Here is a 19,903-nt window from a genome sequence, read left to right as displayed (position 1 = left end):
TGCCTTGTTACTTCCCATGCCACCTTGTACTGTCATCTACTGTCATGGCAGTTTTCAATTCCAGATTTAACCTGTTGTCTGAAATCTGGGCCTGAGAAAATGACTTCACCACTTCCTCTGTACTTGACAGCAATCTACCCCTGCCCGGGGAGGGGAATCATTTTTAGTAGTGGACTTATAATTCTGCCGAAACCAAAGTGATTCAGATGAAGAAATGGTTGAAGTCACTTGAGTTGAGGTTTGTTAGTTCCTGTTGTTGCTTCCCCAACAGAATACTAGTCTTTAATTTGCCATAGCTGTTCTTTAATAAATGCTAATAACCAGTAACATTTTGTGGCACTTATCTCTGCTAGGTGCTCCACAATGCAGTAACTTACTAACTCCCAACAGCCTTTGAAGTACTGTTATCTTGTTTCAATTAGGAAAGTGAGGAACAGAGAGGTTAAGTAGGTTGCCCAAAGATACAGCTAGTAAATGGAAGAGCAGAGATTCAAACCCAGGCAGTCTGGCTTCAGAGCCCATGCTCTAACTGTCACAGAGTGATGCCCTAAAGGCTGGATGCAAGATCTGTAACAAATGTAATTCAGTGACAGAAAAGACACATTTGAGGTGACTTTGGTATGCTCTTTGTGAATGGAAGACACTGGGGATCAGGTCAAGGCACAGGGAGGCTGTATATTGGCTTTGGAGAAAAGAGGGCGGTGAATGGGTTGAGATAAAACAGTGAGGCATATCTAGTACAGAGTGGCTCATTGTGTGTTTGACAGTCTCAAAACTGCTGTTGTCAGGGAGGTAGCATGTGCAGAAGTTGAAAATACAGCTCTAGGAGGCAGAGGACCTGGTTCCTAGATTCCCCAGTAAGGCTTAGTGGCTGTGTGGCACTGGCATTTTTGTTGCTACAACTATTTGAAAGTAGTACCTTCATAGTAAGTGCCTGAGCTGGACCCCCAATGTGTCTTTTATCTCTAACGTACCGGAGTAGCTCCATCTTCCTGAACTTGAGTATCTAGCAGATTATCCATGATATGTGACCTAGGTACCACTGCTGGAGTCCCCCTCTAACTGACTTACTGTCTTTGGATCAGGCTTGGTTAGGTTCAAGCGCACATAATTGAAAATCCAAAATAATAGAGCTTAAAATAAGACTGGAGTTGATTTTTCCTTTTTTTAAAAGAGATCTGGGGACTTCCCTGTTGGCGCAGTGGTTGGAAATCTGCCTGCCAATGCAGGGGACACGGATTCGAGCCCTGCTCTGGGAAGATCCCACACGCCGCGGCAACTAAGCCCATGCGCCACACCTACTGAGCCCACGTGCCACAACTACTGAAGCCCACGCGCCTAGAGCCTGTGCTCCGCAACAAGAGAAGCCACCGCAATAAGAAGCCCGGGCACCGCAATGAAGAGTAGCCCCCCTCGCCTCAACTAGAGAAAGCCGGCGTGCAGCAATGAAGACCCAAGGCAGCCAAAAAATTAATTAATTAATTAATTTAAAAATATATGTAAAAAAATAAAAGAGATCTGGAGATAGGCAGCTGCACACTGGCAGCGGGAATCCTGCCTCCTTCCAGTTCACCGCACTGCCATCCATCAGATGGGGCAATATCCTCATAGTCTAAAGCAACAGCTAGAGCTCCAGCCATTCCAGGATGCAGGATGGAGGAAAAGAAGAAGAGCATGTCAACTTCCTTTCAAGGAAATATCCTGTAAGTACTGAGAACACTTCCACTTCACTGTGCAGAACTTAGTCCTGGGAGACCCACAGACTTACAAGGATGGCAAGAAATGTCCTTGGGTGAGAGACAAGGTGCCAACCCCTGATGCATTTTTCTGTTACTAAATAAGAGGGACAAATAGATGCTTGTACAGGCAACTAGCAGCCTCTGACACTGCCAACATGTCTTAACTTTATATGTCTAAAGTAGTTTGCATGTACTGCCATAACAAATACCACAGACTGTGAGGCTTAAACAACGGAAATTTATTTTCTCACAATTCTGGGGGCTGGAAGTTCAAAATCAAGGTGTTAGCAGGTTTGATTTCTCCTGAGGCCTTTTTCCTTGGCTTGCAGAAGGGCAGGAGGGGCAGTCATAGGAGACAACAGAGGACATGAAGAGGTAATCAGTGCCACTGGGCATTATGGCAAGGTTGGTGGCAAGTGGGTACAAACATGTACAGGGAGGCCATGCGAGATGCCTCTGAAGGCACCACGTCCATCTGCCGGGGATGCTGGACTGTAGCTTGAGCAGCCCCATGTTGAGGTATCCATTACAGGGTTCAGGCATCAGATGTGTGGGCAGACAGGATTAACACATCTGTAGAAATCATACTGCCCGTACTTTCTCATCAAAGATGTAGATTTGTTGCAATTAGATTTTTTGTCCACCTGGAATTTATTTTAGCGATGGTGTGAAGTAAGAATCTTATTTTTCTATTGGGATATCCAAATGTTCCAGCATAATTTATTGAAAAATCCCTCCTTTCTCCACTGCTTTTTTTCAGCTCTGTTAAATGATTGACATGCAATTGAATCAGCTTATTGATTTCTACAAAGGTCTTGCTGGGATTTTGATTGGCTTGCTTTGAATATATAGAGCAATTTGGGGGATAATTGACATCTTAATAATATTGAGTTTTTCAATCAATGAACACAGTATCTCTATTTATTAGGTATACATTCATCTCTTTTGTCATTATTTTATAGTTTCAGCATGCATATCTTGTACATATTTTGTTAAGCATTAAGTATTTCATGTTTTTTATGCTGTTATAAATGGTACTGTTTTTAAAAATTTATTAAGGTTGCAGGAAATTTTATTGCTGGAAATTTTGGTTTCCAACAATTGATCTTTTTTGCACCTTTAACTCTGTGACCTTGAAGCCACACAACTGAGTTTGGGACTTGACCCACTGTCTTTTAATAAAAATCACACACCTTGTCTCAGGACCTACTGAAGTTTAGGTGCTTTATGTCTCTGCGCGGAAGGAATTCAGCGAGAGGCGAAGTAGATTTATTGAGAGAAATACACACTCCACAGAGAGAGTATGGGCCATCTCAGCAGGCGAGAGGCCCTGAAATATGGGGTGGTTAGTTTTTATGGGCTGGGTAATTTCATAGGCTAATGACTGGGTATATTATTTCAATTATCTTGGAGAAGGGGGTGGGGATTTCCAGGAGTTGGGCCACCGCCCACTTTTTGGCCTTTTAGGGTTAGCCTTGGAACTGTCATGGCACCTGCGGGTGTGTCATTAGCATATGCCAGTGTGTTACAATGAGCGTATAATGAGACGCAAGGTTTACAGGAAGTTGAATCTCCTGCTATCTTGGACCTAGTTGGTTTTTTTTTTTTTTTTTCCTTCCCACTCTGTGAGGCATGCGGAATCTTAGCTCCCCCACCAGGGGTCGAACCCATGCCCCCTGCAGTGGGGGCATAGAGTCTCAACCACTGGCCGGTCAGGTAAGCCGGACCTAGTTGGTTCTAACCAGTTTATGTCGTATCCTCAACGGCTGTCATTCCTTTAAAGGTTGTGCCCTGCCCCCTTCCCTCCTGTTTCAACCTTGCTAAACTCACTGTTAGTTCTAGAAGTTCTGTAGATTCTTTGGGATTTTTTTTGTGTAGACAATCATGTCCTCTGCAAATAGTAACAGTTTTATTTCTTTATTTCCAATCTCTATGCCTTTTATTTCTTTTTCTGGCCTTCTTGCACTTGCTAGGACTCCCAGGAGGATGTTGAATAGTAGTGGGAAGAGATGACATACCTGCCTTGTTGCCAACCTTACAGGGAAGGCGTTCTCTCACCATTAAGTATGTTTTCAGCAGCAAGGAGATAATCACATCAAATGTAGTCAGTATAGGTACTGCAACAAAACAATAGGTTAACTTTACTTTTTTTGTCAGCCAAGGCAAAAGTGACCATGCATGATACTTAAGTTCCACTGTAACTTCATCAATTGCAATGTGACATAAAAACATCTATGATTTCTATTGCTGACAAAGTCGCAAGGCACTGCTGATACTACTGTGGTTTTTGCCAACATATAATTGAAGGAAATGCTAAGTTTCAGCTAGAGGTTAGCTTAAACAAGGATAAGCTTTTTCTGTTCTAGGTCCGCGGTTAAAAACGTACGCCAGGGGGAGGAAAGCCAGAGTCCACAGAGAGGTGCGTTCTGGCTTCCTAGAGAGGAAGCTCGTGAAGCTTGGGCGCCGCAGCCGACGTAGTGACGCACTTCCGGTCACGCCGTACATTGCGCCTTTCCTGAGGTGAGTGTTGGGGGTTTGCGGCCGCAGCAAAGGTGCTGGGGTCTCGCTCTTCACTCCCCTGGAGGAGGGTGTCGCCTTAGTCCCTGATGTCGAGGTGGAGGGAGTCGGGCGGCGCCACCGGATCCGAGGAGCGAGGGCGCCCGCCGGGCAGTCCAGCCCGCCCTGGCGCCTTTTCCCCAGCCCGCTGCGGCCGCCTTAGGAAATGGAGGCTGGGTATGGAAAGGAGGCGCCCTTTGACCCAACACAGCCGCAGCCTCCCCTGTTCCCTGGGCCAACAGCTACTTACTGAGCAGCGAAATGCCAGTTGCTCTTGTAGGTTCCCAGGATGTAGCTGCGAATGAGACGGCCGTGGGCCCCTCCCCCAGGGAGCTTTCAGTTTAATGGAAAGCCCCCCATTAATCCAGTGCGATCGTTTCACTCCACCTGCTCCGAACCCTGTAGTTGCGGTCTGTTGCTTTTAGGTTGAAGATGAAGTCCTTGACGTGCAGAGGCCATGTGGGACTTGGCCTCTTGCAACTTCTTCACCCTCGTGTTCAGCACACTTCCCTTAGCTATGCTACAGTCTTCTTGGACTTTCATTTCGAGAACCTGTCTTTGCACATGCTGTTACTTTCGGAAAGATTTTTCTTTCAGCCTAGTTAATTCCTATTCTTTTTTTTTTTTAATTTTTATTTATTTATTTATTCCTGGTTGTGTTGGGTCTTCGTTTCTGTGCGAGGGCTTTCTCTAGTTGCGGCAGGCGGGGGCCACTCTTCATCGCGGTGCGCGGGCCTCTCACTATCGCGGCCTCTCTTGTTGCGGAGCACAGGCTCCAGACGCGCAGGCTCAGTAATTGTGGCTCACGGGCCTAGTTGCTCCGCGGCATGTGGGACCCTCCCAAACCAAGGCTCGAACCCGTATCCCCTTCATTGGCAGGCAGATTCTCAACCACTGCGCCACCAGGGAAGCCCTAATTCCTATTCTTAAGCCTCCCCATCTAGGATAAATTCTCCCTGGCACTAATCACGATTGTGGTCTTTAAAGCTAACTGAGAATCTTTGATTTCTTTAGTCTAAGCACCATGATGGAAGAGATCAAACCTTTCTCTCTCCACTGTTATCTCCTGTGTCTCACGCTTGGCCTGGAATGAAATAAATATGTGATAAATGTTTGTGGGATGAAGAAAACATACATCAGTGTATTATCTCAAACTGGGAGAGGTGGTATACAAGAAAGGGAATACAGTGCTAGTGGAGTGTGTAACCCAGGGCCCCCGACCTGATCTGTGGAGACAGGCGGTGATCTGAAGGGTGAGCAGGCAGTTACCTAGATGAAGAGAGGTCAGGCTGCTGGAGAGTATTGCACACAGAGACTGTCAGTTCCAAAGGTTCTAAGGTTGGAGAAGAGTGGTTCATGCAGAGGAACAGTAGGTACAAAGATCCTGAATTAGCACAGTAGAGAAACTGAAAGAAGACCAGTGTGGCTAAACTAATAGAAAGCAGGAGGGTGGCACAAGATGAGGCTAGCAGGAAATTGCAGCATGCAATGAGTTTCGGAAGATGCTGGCTTTTTGGTAGAATATGACTGATTAACAAGAATGCAAAGTGTCTGTAGGGGATGACATAATTAAAGTAATAACCCAGACCTTTTGGCATGTTGTGTGGCCTCTTCAGGGTCCTTTGCTAATTTGTTTCTGGTTATCACTGGGTGTAGAGTGGGGTGATGATCAAAAAAGATGCCTGCCCCAAGATCCAAGAAAAGGAAACCCTACTCTAAGATTCTTTTTCTGATTTTTTGGGGGCTACTTTTACCTATTTTTCCATATTAACCTTAGAATCACTTTATCAAGTTCTAAAAAAAAAAAAAATCCTGTTGGGATTACTATTGGAAGCACTTTGATGTAGTTATTAAAAGCTTGGCCTCTAGAATCTGGCTTACCTGGTTTGGGATCCAAGTTCATCCATCCACTAGGTGGATAGAGCTTGGTTTCCACTGGGTGACGGACCTTGGTAGAGAAAATTATTGTCTTAGACTTGTTTTCTTATTTGGAAAAAAGAAAAGGTTCAAAGGATTATTGTGGAGATTGAATGAGAGAATATGTATTTTTCCTCCAAAAACATATTTCTATTTTTTTTTTACCTTTTATGTTTCTCAGTAAAATTTTATTTTTAAAAATGAAGGTCTGGATTTCCTCTTGTTAGGGTTTGCTTTGAGTTTTCTGGTGTCTTTTGCTTGTTTTGCTCTTTGTGTATTCATGTTCCCCTGTACTCATGTCTTAGGACAGGCAGCATTGCATGATGTTGGTGAGTACAGCCTATGGTGCTGAGGGCAAGTTACTTACTTTTCAAATTCTCAGTTTCTTCAGAATTCAAACTTCATGGCATAGTGTGGATTAAAAGAGGAAATATTCATACACCAGTTACCCAGTGGCATTTAGTAAATGATTGCTACTGTTACTGGCAAGTTTGTTGTTTTAAAGGAGAGCCTTTGTCTGGGTCGGGCTCACTCGTGTTTCTCTTTGCTTCTTCCCTCAGCTCCTGCCCTTCATTGAGAGGAAGCCCAGGTGATGGCTGTCATGCCGCTGAGAGCCTGGCACCAGGTGAGCTGTGATTCCCTCAGGTCAGCCTTGGAGAGATCTGATTTGAAGGAAATGGGGGATGAGAGAGATGATTCCGGCAAAAGTCTTAGAGCCAAAGCAGTAGGAAAACCCTTGTTGATTCTCTTCAATAGGACTGGGTGCCAGGGAAAGCTGATGATGAGGGATTGAACAGCCAGAAGCCCAGCAAGTGATGGCTGGAGAGAGTGTCCTGGGCAGCAGAAGCCTAGGCTCCTGCACTCTGAGGATCTCTGTTGAGCTAGATGGTTCCCAGGTTCACTGGTTCCTCCTACAGAGGGACCTGTGAGAATGAAGGACTCAGGCTGGTGCTGTAGGTATTGATTACACAGTGAGAGTAATCGAGATTAACGAGGTCACAAGGTTCTTGGGAAGTAGGGGCAGAGCAATGGCAGGAAGAAGACAAGAAAAGGTGGGCTTGTCCCATTTATTAAAGAAGTTGGCTTCAGAATCAGGGAAAATATATTTTCCTTGAGGTCAGTGCTGTTGGCTAATCAAGGCAGGGGGCTATAATAGGAAAAATCTGCACTAGGACAGAACACCTGAAGTGAGGGATCCCATAAAGCCTCAGTGGCTTTGTGGCCTTGACCCAGTCACTTAACCTCTTTGCACCTTAACTTCATCTGTGAGGTGAACATTAAGAACCTTACATTTGTGGGACAGGGAAATTGATTTCTTGAGTTGATTTCACTTTTTGAGACTGATGAGATGCTGGGTGTTCCTTAACCATTTCCTTCTTCCTGGGACTTATTTATCCAGTAACTTAGCATCTGTGAACTATATCCTAAGTCCCAATCCTGGATTTCTGGTGTCTGGCAGGTCCTTCTGCCTACTATCTCACAAAGACATTGTCTTTCTTGTTGCTCCCGTCCTCTTCTGATCTTCTGTAAGTTGTTAGTGAGTTATTGGTATCACCGTGTCGCAATCCTGACCACTCAGTTTTTAGGTTGCTGAGTAATTGTTGACTCTCTTCCCCCTTGATACCACTTTCAGAGAGTTACCAAGTCTCATTGCTTCTGCCTACTATCTCTTCCACTTGTCCCATCTTTTATATTGCCCTCATTCAGGGTTTGTCATTCCTTTTCTGGGATTTTGTTTGCAGAGTTTCCCAACTAGTTTCTCTGTGTACAGTCTTGTGCTTTCCCATCACCAACTGTTACCTGATAGAGCTTGGTTTCCTGAGCTCGGATTTTATCCTGTAGTCCAGGGTTCTCAGACTTCAGTGTGCGCCAGAATCACCTGGAGGGCTTATGGAAGTACAAATTGCTTTCGGATGGGGCCTGTGAATTTGCCTTTGCAACAAGTTCCTAGGTGATCCTGCTGCTGCTCTGGGGAACCACACTTGGAGAACCACTGTTGTAGTTAGTGGTGACTCATTCAAGGAAGTCATTCAGTTGACTGAGTCAGTTTGTCATTTTAAGTTGTTGATTGTATGGCTGGCTGAGGATGGATTCAGAAGAGAACAGGCCTGGAATTGGAGTTAAGTATCCCCAGCCCGTACTACTGTACTGATTGTACCATAGTGAAGAGGAGTCAGATTCCAGAAACATTTAGACAATAAAATTGGCAGGATTTGATTACTGACTATTTATCGGAAATGAGTAGTGACTAGGGCAAGTTAGTCTAGTATGAATTTCAATTTTCTAACTTAGGAGACTGGGATGAAATTCGCAGTTAACTGAGAAACAACACTGTCACTCACTGTGTCAGTTAGTTATGTGAATTGAAAATAAAGTCAGTTTGGCAGGGGGCAGGAAGGGGGGATGCTTTTGGTGTTAGATGGGTCAGATGTGTTAGGTCCCCCAGGGAGTCTGAGGCAGTGCTGGGGAGATCTGCAGAATCAGTTGAGGTGTTGGAAGGTGGCAGGATATTCACTGCACGTTCAGGTAACCAGGTTTGATACCAAAGTCTGGGGAATGAATGAGAGTTTTATAAACCAGATCCTGAGCTCTCTGGGAAGGTAGAGTTGGGACCATCAGGGAAGGGAAAGGGTGACTATTAAAAAAGCATGAGCCTTAGTTGGCAGAAACAATTACAGATTGTCTTGGAGGTATAAAGAAAAGCAGCTAAAAGAACTACCCAGCAGCAATTTGATTCCAGAAGCATCTTCTCCCAGGAAAACGCATCAGGAAGCAGAATAGACTGCCCCCGGCAGCACTGAGCTCTCTCTACTGGACATTCTTGAGCACAAGCTGTACAACCCCTTCTTCAAGCAACAGAAGAGGGTTGGATGAGACCAGTCATCAGGGCAAAATGTGACTCTGTTCCTGTCATGTGGACTTGAGGTTTAGGGTAGAATGAGCACGTGTGGGGAAAAGATGGATTGACTGGGCACTTGGGGCAGTGAAGGGGGAACAGGTCAGTCCTGAGATGCCACCTCTGAGTGGTGTCTGGAGAGACTGAAACTAATTGTTTCCTTGTAGGTGCAACAATAAAAGACAAAGTTTTATAAAATCAAAGAGATTTTGCTCTAGAAATATTAATTAATGGGAGACTTTCCAGGGTTTTCAAAATGTGTTGTGTTTTATGACACTAAATTTTGTGTCCAAATGGAAACTCTTCTGGTAGTGAGAGAAGTTCCAGATTTTTGGTTGTAGCAATAGTCATTTAACACTCAGTTCTTTCATGTTTTCTCATTACTCATCCTTAATAAGGCCCCTCCCTCATACTGTCCCCTGTACCCCACACTCTGGCCCTGAGCCAGAGAATTGGCTCTGGGGCAGCAGGAACCTCTTGTTTTAGGAGGTGGTGACCTTTGAGGACGTGGCTGTATACTTCACCCAGACAGAATGGGCTGGCCTTTCTCCTGCACAGAGGGCCCTGTACAGAAGTGTGATGCTGGAGATTTATGGGAACTTGACGTCTCTGGGTAAGGCCACTTTTCTCCTGGGACTCAGATCTATGCTTTCCCATTTCCTTCCTTTTTTCCTCCTTATCAGCCGGAGGTGTGGTGTGGAAAGGGAGGAGTCATCTCTTGTATCCTTCACTGATGGTTCTGGGACTGAGACCAAATGACCCACTTGAGAGCTTGCTGGGTAGGGACAAGTCTCGGGTCAGTTTGGTCTCAATATAGGGAATTGCTGTCGCCTGGTAAGAGTATGGTCTGTCCTCTCAGGGGCTCTGCACAGTAAGGAATAAGTAGCATCCGTTGCCAGATAAGTTCTCAGCTTGTTGCTGTCTCCCCGTAGTCTAGGGAAGGGTATGACCCCTTCCCTGTGTTTGCATATGTCCTGCAGGATCACTAACTTACGTACTCTTACGTGTTGCTTTAGGAAGAGGTCACAAATGCTCAGTTTCCACTTGAGCAAAAGCCTTGGCTTTCTCCAGTCCTGAGCCCTATTCTGTGGATCTGTTTTATTCTCACTGAGACTCCTGAGCTTTTCCTTCTTTCGACACAGCAGAAACACGACTGAAAGGTGCCATTTTCTACCCCTTTTCAGGATACCCAGTTCCCAAACCTGCGTTGGTCTCACTTCTGGAGAGAGGGGATTTGCCTTGGGGCCTGGGGACACGGGATGATCACCCTGCACAGGGGACCAAAGACATCTGTAAAAGTAAGTAAGGCACGTTTAGGAACAGCAGCTACAGAGCTTTACAGAGCAGTATATTTTAAAATGGACCATGCTGGGAAGGATTTAAATAAAACAGATGATTTCTCAAAATAGTAAAATATGAAACCATTTCCACCAATCTTAATTCTTTCTAACATATTTCCAATTAACACATCTCATAATTCTCGAATCTATTGCTCCTTTCTTCTTTTTTAATTAAAAAAATGTTTTTTATTGAAGTATAATTGACATATAACAAATTAGTTTCAGGTATACAAATAATGATTTGATATTTGCATACATTGCATTAATGATCACCACAAGAAGTCTAGTTAACAACCGTTCCCTTTCATAATTACAAAATTTTTTTTCTTCCAATGAGAACTTTTGATTTACTCTCAGCAACCTTCAAATATGCAGTACAGTATTGTTAACTCTAGTCACCATGCTGTACATTACATTCCCATGACTTATTTTATAACTGGAAGTTTGTACCTTCACCTATTTCTCTCACTCCCTACCCCTGCCTCTAGCAACCACCAACCTGTTCTCAACTGGGAGCTTGGTTTATTTGTTTTTGTGTGTGTGGTTTCTTTTTTTTAGATTTTAGATATAAGTGAGATTATACTGTATTTGTTTTTATTTGTCCGACTTATTTCACTTAGCATAATGCTCTCGAGGTCCATCGATGTTGTCACAAATCACAAGATTTCCTTCTTTTTTTATGGCTGAATTAACATTCTTCTGTGTGTGTGTGTATGTATGTATCAATCACATTTTCTTTATCCATTCAGCCATCAGTGGACACTTAGCTTTCTTCAGTATCTTGGCTATTATAAATAATGCTGCAATGAACATAGGGGTGCATATATCTTTTCTAGTTAGTGTTTTCATATTCTTTGGTTAAATACCAAGTGTTTTCATTTTCTTTGGAATTCCTGGATCACATGGTAGTTCTCTTTTTAATTTTTTGAGGAACCACCATACTGTTTTCCATGGTGGGTGTACCAATTTACATGTCCATCAACATTGCACAAGGGTTCCCTTTTCTCCACATCCTTGCCAACACCTTATTTCTTGTCTTTTCGATAATAGCCATTCTAATCAGTGTGAGGTGATATCTCATTGTGGTTTTGATTTGCATTTCCCTGATGATTAGTGATGTTGAGCATCTTTTCACGTGCCTGTTGGCCATCTGTCTATGGAAAAATGTCTGTTCAGATCTTCTTATTTTTTAATTGAATTGTTTGGGATTTTTTTGCTATTGAGTTGTATGACTTCTTTATATATTTTGGATATTAACCCCTTATCAGATATATGGTTTGCAAATATTTTCTCCTGTTCATAGGTTGCCTTTTCATTTTGTTGGTTTCCTTTGCTGTGCAGAAGCTTTTTAGTTAAATGTTGTCCCACTTGTTTATTTTTGCTTTTGTTGCTTTTGCTTTTTCTGTCAGGTTCAAAAAATCATCTCCTAGACCTATGTCAGGAGGTTACTGCCTATGTTTTCTTCTAGGAGTTTTATGGTTTCAGGTCTTACTTATGTTCAAGTCTTTAATCCATTTTGAGTTAATTTTTGTGTCCATTGCTCCTTTCTGAGTTTCATCATTGCCTGTCTCAGAGGCCCTCCTTCCTTGGATGGGATAGATTTATTCAGGAGCAGTTTTTGAGCACTTGCCATGTGCCAAGCTTTGTTTTAGAAGCTCTGGAGGATACAAGTTATGGAGACAGATGTTCAGAGCTGCAAAAAATGTGTCAAGTGCTGTTGTTGATATATAGGCAGTGGGCTGTGAAGCATAGCAGGAGGAGAGGTCAGAGTAATTTCAGTTTAGAAGCTCAGGTGATGCTCCTTCAGTGGCAGGGCCATTTGTTTGAGTTCAACAGATAAGAATGGGTTGCAGATGGGAAAAAAAGGAAGGTAGTCTGACTGGAGGAAGGGAATAGAAGATCCACTGCAATTTCTGGCATAATATAATATCTGACAGAGACTAGTATCTGAAATATATAAACAACTTTCCATCTCAACTGTTCTCTGCCTTTGAGTATTTGGCACTTTCATTTTATTAGTCTTGTCTCAATAGCAGGCTGATGTTGGGAGTTTTAGTAATCTCTAAAATCTGTATCCAGTAGTCCCCCCTTATCTGTGGGGCATACATTCTAAGACCCCCAGTGGGTGCCTGAAACTGCAGATAATACCGAACCCTATGTAGTTGTCCCGGAGTATCTGTGGGGGAATTGGCTCCAGGACCCCTGTGGATACCAAAATCTGCAGATGCTCAAGTCTCATACATAAAATGGCATAGTACAGTAGGCCTCCTGTAACTGCGGGTTCTTCATTCATGGATACAGAGGACCGACTGTGGATATACCATGTCTTTTTCTATACATGCATACCTATGATAAAGTTTAATTTATAAATTAGGCACAGTAAGAGAATATCTAAATTGCCAGTATCACTCCTCTTGCACTTTGGGGCCATTATGAAGTAAAATAAGGGTTACTTGAACACAAGCACTGCAGTACTGCAATGGTCAATCTGATAACTGAATCAGCTACTTAGTAATAGGCAGGTAGCATATACAGAGGGATGATTTACATCTGATCAGAGTGGGATGGCTCTAGTTTTCATCATTCTACTCAGAACAGTGCACAATTTAAAACTTAAGAATTGTTATTTCTGGAACTTTCCATTTAATATTTTCAGACCATGGTTGACAAGGAAACAGAAACTACAGAAAGGGAAACTGCAGATAAGGGGGGATGACAATAACTTTCAATATTCTTTTGTTTTCTAGTATAATCCTCAGGTGGCATTTTTGTTTTCTGTTTGTTATGTCAGATGCCGGGACCAACATTGACAATGAGTTGACACCAACATGGGGAGTTTCTGAAGAAAGAGACATGATGATGTCACATGGGCCACAGAAGAATGTTCTTAAGAGAAACAGCTTCCTAAAATCATGTGAACTGGAGAAGCACCAGGAAATCCCCACAGTGAAAAATATTAGAGGAAAGGTTCCAAGAATCCACTATGATAGGAAGGCCTTCAGATGTGAGGAATGTGGGAAATGCTTCAGCTATTTTTGTTACTATGTTAGACACCAGAGAATCCACACTGGGGAGAAACCCTTTGAGTGTAATGAGTGTGGAAAAGCCTTTAATGGCAATTCTTCATTAATTCGACATCAAAGAATCCACACTGGAGAGAAACCCTATCAGTGTGAAGAGTGTGGGAGAGCCTTTAATGATAACGCAAATCTGATCAGGCATCAGAGAATCCACAGTGGGGACAGACCCTATCTCTGCAAGGAGTGTGGAAATGGTTTCACCAGTAGTTCTGAGTTTGTTATACACCAGAGAATTCACACTGGGGAGAAACCCTATGAGTGTAATGAGTGTGGAAAAGCTTTTGTTGGTAATTCACCACTGCTGCGACATCAGAAAATCCACACTGGAGAGAAACCTTATGAGTGTAATGAGTGTGGCAAAAGCTTCGGACGGCCTTCTTATCTTAGTCAGCATCAGCGTATTCACACAGGGGAAAAGCCTTATTCTTGTAAAATATGTGGGCAAGCCTTCAATTTTCATACAAAACTAACTCGGCACCAGCGAGTCCACAGTGAGGTGAAACCCTTTGACTGTGTAGATTGTGGAAAGGCCTTTAGTGCTCAGGATCAATTAAAAAGGCATCTAAGAATACATATTCAGAAGACTTCCTATGTGTGTGATGAGTGTGGAATAGTCTTTACTAGCAAAAGAAATCTGCTTCAGCATCGAAGAGTCCATACTAGAGAGAAACCCTGTGAATGTGTCAAGTATGAAAAAACCTTTAGGACTTCTTCCCAGCTAGATCATGTCCACCCTGGAGAGAAGCCAGTGCTGGATGTTGGATGTTTTGGCCTCCCAGAATTTTTTACCCCCTTTTACTGGTAATAGTACACTACATTTCCTTTTGGATTCCGTCTTCCCCGCAGGGGTAGAATTTGTGACACAGGCCCAGCTCAGCTGCAGATTCCTTCCCTCAAGCTATAGCTGTTGGTTCAGATGTCAGTAGATAACCCAAGATAGTCCAGTTAGAATCCCAGACTTGGCAAGAGTTAATAACCTTGTAAATGGTGAGTGTGGCCCTGGCACAACAACCAGACGGCAGACTGTGGCCTGGCAATCCTTTCGCCTTCCAGTTGTTAACAAACTTTTGACATTCCTACTCATTAAGATCTTAATCATTCATACTCGTTAAGCAGCTGGGCCTCCTAATGGGCAGTTTCACAGTGGCTGAATGGTATTGGAGAGCCACATGCACCCATGTGGACTTTGGAAAGCCTGCCAATTATGAATTCCATGGTATTGAATAATCCTCGAACCTACGAGTACTTCACTGAACAAGAATTTTCTATCACCCTTAGCATTTGGTGTCTGCTCTTTGTCATGGAGAGAGGAGACTGGAAAAATGAGCAATGTTTGTTCTTTGGGAGTGGTTGATTAATGTGGCCAGGGGGCAGGCATGAATCCTGGGCTACCACCTCCCAGGAACAAGAGTGAGGTCTGTGTGCCTTCCTAGGGCATATGAGCTATTCTGGGCCAGTCTCTGAGATGCAAGGACCCGATGCCCAAGGCAGGAGCCTTGAGTTTACCATCATCATCAACCTTGCTTTTCAGCAAATGGAAAAACTTCTTGCTGTCGTGAAAGGATAGCAAGAACATTAGATGGGTGGCTGCAGCCCCTGACCCTAAGTGAATCCCTTTCTACCTTGTGCTTCAGATTCTGTGCTGTGCAGTAGGTGGTCAGTGATAGGGAACCTGCTGCTTTCACCGAGCCAGCATCTGTCCTCATGTCCAAGTGCAGCACCTCAGCTTTCCTTTGGGAGCTACATCTTACCTGCTTCCAGTCCAAATAGTTTCAGAGGGCTGACCCCACGTTCCACCCACCTGGCCGATCCCATTTTCCATCCTCTGATTGCTGTGATCAGTGCAAGGATGAGAATGTTATCCAAGCCAGGCCAAAGGCATTCCAAGCCATGAGTTTTCAAGGAAGCCTACTGAAGGAGAAACCATTCCCAGTATGGACTTTGAGCTTGTGTCATCTTGGAGTTGCTGGATGCAATGAGAGAAACTGTGCCTGTGAATGGGACCACAAGGCACTCAGCAGGCTGATGGTCGGGGAGGGACCAGGTCACACTACAAGCATGTGAACCCTTGAACCTGACACCTCTGAACCCAGTCTTCGACTTGTCTCTTGTAAGGATTAATTTCTATCATTTAAAATGTTTATTTTACTTGAGTAAGCGTGTCTAGTCCCTTATAATCAAATAAGTCCTGACACATCAGGATCATTTTTAAATTTTTATTTATTTACTTCTGGCTGCGTTGGGTCTTCATTGTTACACGCGGGCTTTCTTTAGTTGCGGTGAGGGCTAATCTTTGTTGCAGTGCATGAACTTATTGCAGTGGCTTCTCTTGTTGCGGAGCACAGGCTCTAGGCGTGCGGGCTTCAGTAGTTGTGGCACTCGGGCTTCAGTAGTTGTGGCTTGCAGGCTCTAGAGCGCAGGCTCAGTAGTTGTGGCACATGGGCTTAGTTGCTCCACAGCATGTGGGATCTTCCCGGACCAGGGCTCTAACCCATGTCTCCTGCATTGGCAGGCAGGTTCATAACCACTGCGCCACCAGGGAAGCCCACATCAGGATCATCGTGAGACTCCCTCTGGCATGGTGTCCTCATTGGGCGGGGCATGTCTGGGGAAGATGAAGACATTGGGTGGGGTCAGATTTAAGGGGAGCTGCCAAACAACTCTGTCCCTGTTTTCTCTGTGTCCCAGGAGAGGGAAATCCCAGAACACAGAGAGGAGAACTAGCAGGGAGAAAGGGTCAGAGGATGGTTAATTGGTCTGCTTGTATTTTCCATATTACATGGGGTGTTTTTCACCTGTTGAAATCATCCAGAACATCTGCCAGAAACTCCTGACAGTCTATATACTTATTGGACTCCTACACTAAAATAATTCATGAAAATCTATCAACTTATTTTACCTCTAACAACTGGCGATTCTTTAAGGACAAATATATTCAGACTTCCAACAGAATCAGTTGCCTTTATTGCCAGGCAACTTTTATCAACCTCATTGCTTTTTTGTTTTTAAAAGCCCCTCTTTCTCTTCCCCAGAAATTCTTTTGTTAAAGCAGGAAGGTAGCTAGATGTGAGCAGAGAAAGGGGGGCATGGGCCAGATGGCAGGAAACCATGCGTCTTGTAAAAGGCAGGGGTGGGGTGGGATTCTTGGAACCTCCAAACTGGCAGGAAACCATACATTTTGGGATAAGTGTCCTGGAGGCAAAGAAAGGTGGAAAAGGCGGGAATCTGGTGTCCGAATGTAACCTTTTGCTCATTATGCTCTCATTACAATAAAATTAGCCTTGCAGATAAGAAGTACCCATCATGCACAGAAGCCATGACTCTTCTGATCAAGGCTAAATAAGGACAAAAATTCCTCCTCCCCCGGGGAAGGTGGCACTGGGGTGAAAATCAGGGAATATGACCCCCAAATCCCTCCCTCCCCAATGAATATTAAACCCCATGTAACCGGCTTGCCGAAAAAACTCAGGGCAGCTACTCACCTGAGCCTGCCCGCTCTCCCCGAGAGCGTACTATAGCTGAAATAAATCCTCACTTTACTTTCTTGACCTCCCTGTCTCATCTCTGAATTCTGCTTGGGACGAGGCAAGAACCTTTCACCAGGAACACTTTCAGGGTTACCTGAATCTGTGTCTCCCAAACAGCAATTCTTAAGACCCCAAATAAATTCTTTTCCTGTTTGTTGTCTCCTGCATTATGTTATTTTTTTTTGGTTGACACACTTAGCAATATACATGTAGAGTCATATTTGTCTTTGCTTGGGCTTGTGGTTCGTTTCTTTCTATTGCTAAATTGTATTCCATTGCGTATATAGGAGAGGAAAAAAATTTCCTCTACCCTTCTTTGTTCTTGGTTCAGATCCCACCCTGTAATGACCTCATAAAAAGCAACTTCTGATGGGTTTATATTGTTTCATGTTCGCAGTTTTAAAAAAATCAGTAAAATAATTCTGTCAAACAGGCATATTTGGGGGTCCATATGCTCTTACCCTTGATATGTAGGTGCCCCAATAATCTTATGCATTCATCTACAGAAGAACATCCTAATATCTTTAAGCTTTTAGCCATTATGAATAGAACTTGTGTATAATTTTATGGTAGTTTTTGTTTGAACACAGTTTTTCAAAGCACTTGTCTAAATACTAGAGGTCTGATTTTTCTATGCTATGCCAAGACTTTTTTAGTTTTGGAAAAAACTGCCAAACTGTCTTCCAGAGTGATTGTACCTGTACTCCACCAGCAGAGAAGGAAAGTTCCTGTTGTTCTTCCCCCAGTTGATATTGTCATTTTTTGGAGTTAGCAGTTCTAATAGGTGTGCAGTGCTAGCTCATTGTTGTTTTAATTTGTATTTCCCTAATGGTATATGATGTTGAGTATATTCTTGTATGCCTCTTTACACTCTGTATATCTTCTTTGGCCAGGAGTCTGTTCCAATCTTTGCCCATTTTTAAAAAAAATTTATTTATTTATTTTTGGCTGTGTTGGGTCTTCGTTTCTGTGCAAGGGCTTTCTCTAGTTGCGGCAAGCAGGGGCCACCCTTCATCGCGGTGCGCGGGCCTCTCACTATCGCGGCCTCTCTTGTTGTGGAGCACAGGCTCCAGACGCGCAGGCTCAGTAGTTGTGGCTCACGGGCCTAGTTGCTCCACGGCATGTGGGATCTTCCCGGACCAGGGCTCGAACCCGTGTACCCTGCATTGGCAGGCAGATTCTCAACCACTGCGCCACCAGGGAAGCCCCTCTGTGTCCATTTTTAATGAGGTTTTTTGTTCTAGGGTTCTTGGGAAAATTTGATTATAAATCCTTTATTAGCTATGTGCTTGGCAAATATTTTTCTCTCAATTTGTGTTTTTTCTAATTTTATAAAATCTACATTATTAACTTATTTTTGTTGTTGATAGGCTTTTGGTGGTGTGTGTTAAGTCATCTCCACACCCAAGGTCATGTAGATTTTTTTTCCGTTTTCTTCTAGAATTTTTATAGTTTTGTAATTTAAGTTTGTGGACAGTTTTGGGTGAGTTTGGGTATAAGTTGTAAAGTTTGTGTCTATATTCATTTCATTCCATGTGTTTTCTAATTAATTACTTGGAGGGTAGTGTCCAGTTTTCCCAATACCATTTTTTCAGGGGACTGTCCTTTCCCTGTTGTATGTTCTTGCCCCTATTGTCATGAATTAACTAACCACACACATGTGGGTTTATTGCTGGGCTCTCTATTCTGTTCCTTTATTCCGTGTGTCTGTGTTTGTGACAGTTCCACGCTGTTTTGGTTACCTTAGTTCTGTGATACAGTTTGAAGTCAGAGGGGGGGATGCCTCCAACTGTTTTCTTTTTTCTCAGAATCCCTTTGGCCATTCAGGGTCCTTTGTGGTGCCATACAAATATTATTATTTCTAGTTTTATGAAAAACACCATTGGAAATTTAATCAAGATTGCATTGAATCTGTAGATGGCTTTGGGTAGAATGGACATTTTAGTAATAGTAATTCTTCCAATCCATGAGCACAGAATATTTTTCTATTTATTTGTGTCTTCTTCCAGTTTTTAAGTCAGTGCTTTATAGTTTTCTGAGTACAGGTCTCTCATGTCCTTGGTTAATTTATTCCTAGGTATTTTGTTCTTTCTGATGAAGTTATAAATGGGATTTTCTTACTGTTTCTTTCTAGTGGTTCATTATTAATGCATAGAAACTTAACTTATTTTTGTACATTGATTTTATAGTCTGCAACTTCACTAAATTTTATTCCAACAGTTTTTTTTTTGTGGAGTGATGTGGAAAACTGTAATTCTAAAATCCCACTGTTTCTGCTGTATCCCAGGTCATCCATAACACCCAAGACATGGTGGCTCCTAATGTAATCTTACGGTGTCTCTTAATAACATGTGGACTCCTACAAGGCCAATTAACATCACAACTTTCATTGAACTGGATCTGGGTAAGTCCTGGCATTTATAATGAAGTTCAATGTGTTCTGTTTTTTCGGCATGGTATTGACATGGTTGTTTTGAAAAGTAATTTACTTTCTAGTAATTTCACACATACAGAAAATTTTCCACAAAGGTAAAAAGTATTCACATTTGCCACTTCACACAAAATACTCCAGTGTGTTTTACCCAAAACAGGGATACTCTCCCTGAGAACCAGCACATAACCCCCAAATCAAGAAATTATATGGTACCCACATTATAATTTAATCCACAAGCCCACTTTAACTTTCACCAGCTGTCCAAATGTTTGAAAGTATCTTTTTCCATTCTGATCCAGTTTTCTTTTTTTTGGAATGATTACTTAGATTTTCCCTTATTTTTATAACCTTAATGGATTTAAGGCACACAAGACAAGTGTGTGATCAGGGTGGCCTTTTCTGTATGGATGTTTT

The 19,903-nt window shown here is 43.0% G+C and overlaps 1 protein-coding gene across 6 annotated transcripts in view; it reads left to right on the top strand.

The window, feature by feature from the left end:
- The first annotated feature begins 1,579 nt into the window (after positions 1-1,579).
- LOC137752626 (zinc finger protein 19) overlaps positions 1,580-19,903 on the top strand; it is a 32,263-nt gene continuing 13,939 nt past the window's right edge. For 2 of the 6 annotated variants that reach the window (XM_068527338.1, XM_068527340.1), the window contains exons 1-7: positions 1,587-1,703; positions 4,091-4,259; positions 6,773-6,837; positions 9,595-9,721; positions 10,293-10,406; positions 13,240-14,329; positions 19,343-19,459. In XM_068527338.1, the coding sequence (XP_068383439.1) occupies positions 6,805-6,837; positions 9,595-9,721; positions 10,293-10,406; positions 13,240-14,329; positions 19,343-19,382 (1,404 nt within the window). In that variant the 5' untranslated portion in view covers positions 1,587-1,703; positions 4,091-4,259; positions 6,773-6,804 and the 3' untranslated portion in view covers positions 19,383-19,459. Of the gene's footprint in view, positions 1,704-4,090; positions 4,260-4,286; positions 4,473-6,772; positions 6,838-9,594; positions 9,722-10,292; positions 10,407-13,239; positions 16,702-19,342; positions 19,460-19,903 lie in introns of those variants that run through there. The other 4 variants (XM_068527339.1, XM_068527342.1, XM_068527343.1 and 1 more) reach the window with 4 other exon arrangements.

The sequence above is a fragment of the Eschrichtius robustus genome, chromosome 19, assembly GCF_028021215.1.
Source record: "Eschrichtius robustus isolate mEscRob2 chromosome 19, mEscRob2.pri, whole genome shotgun sequence".
Classification (NCBI taxonomy): Eukaryota; Metazoa; Chordata; class Mammalia; order Artiodactyla; family Eschrichtiidae; genus Eschrichtius; species Eschrichtius robustus.
This window is presented reverse-complemented; position numbering and strand designations above follow the sequence as displayed.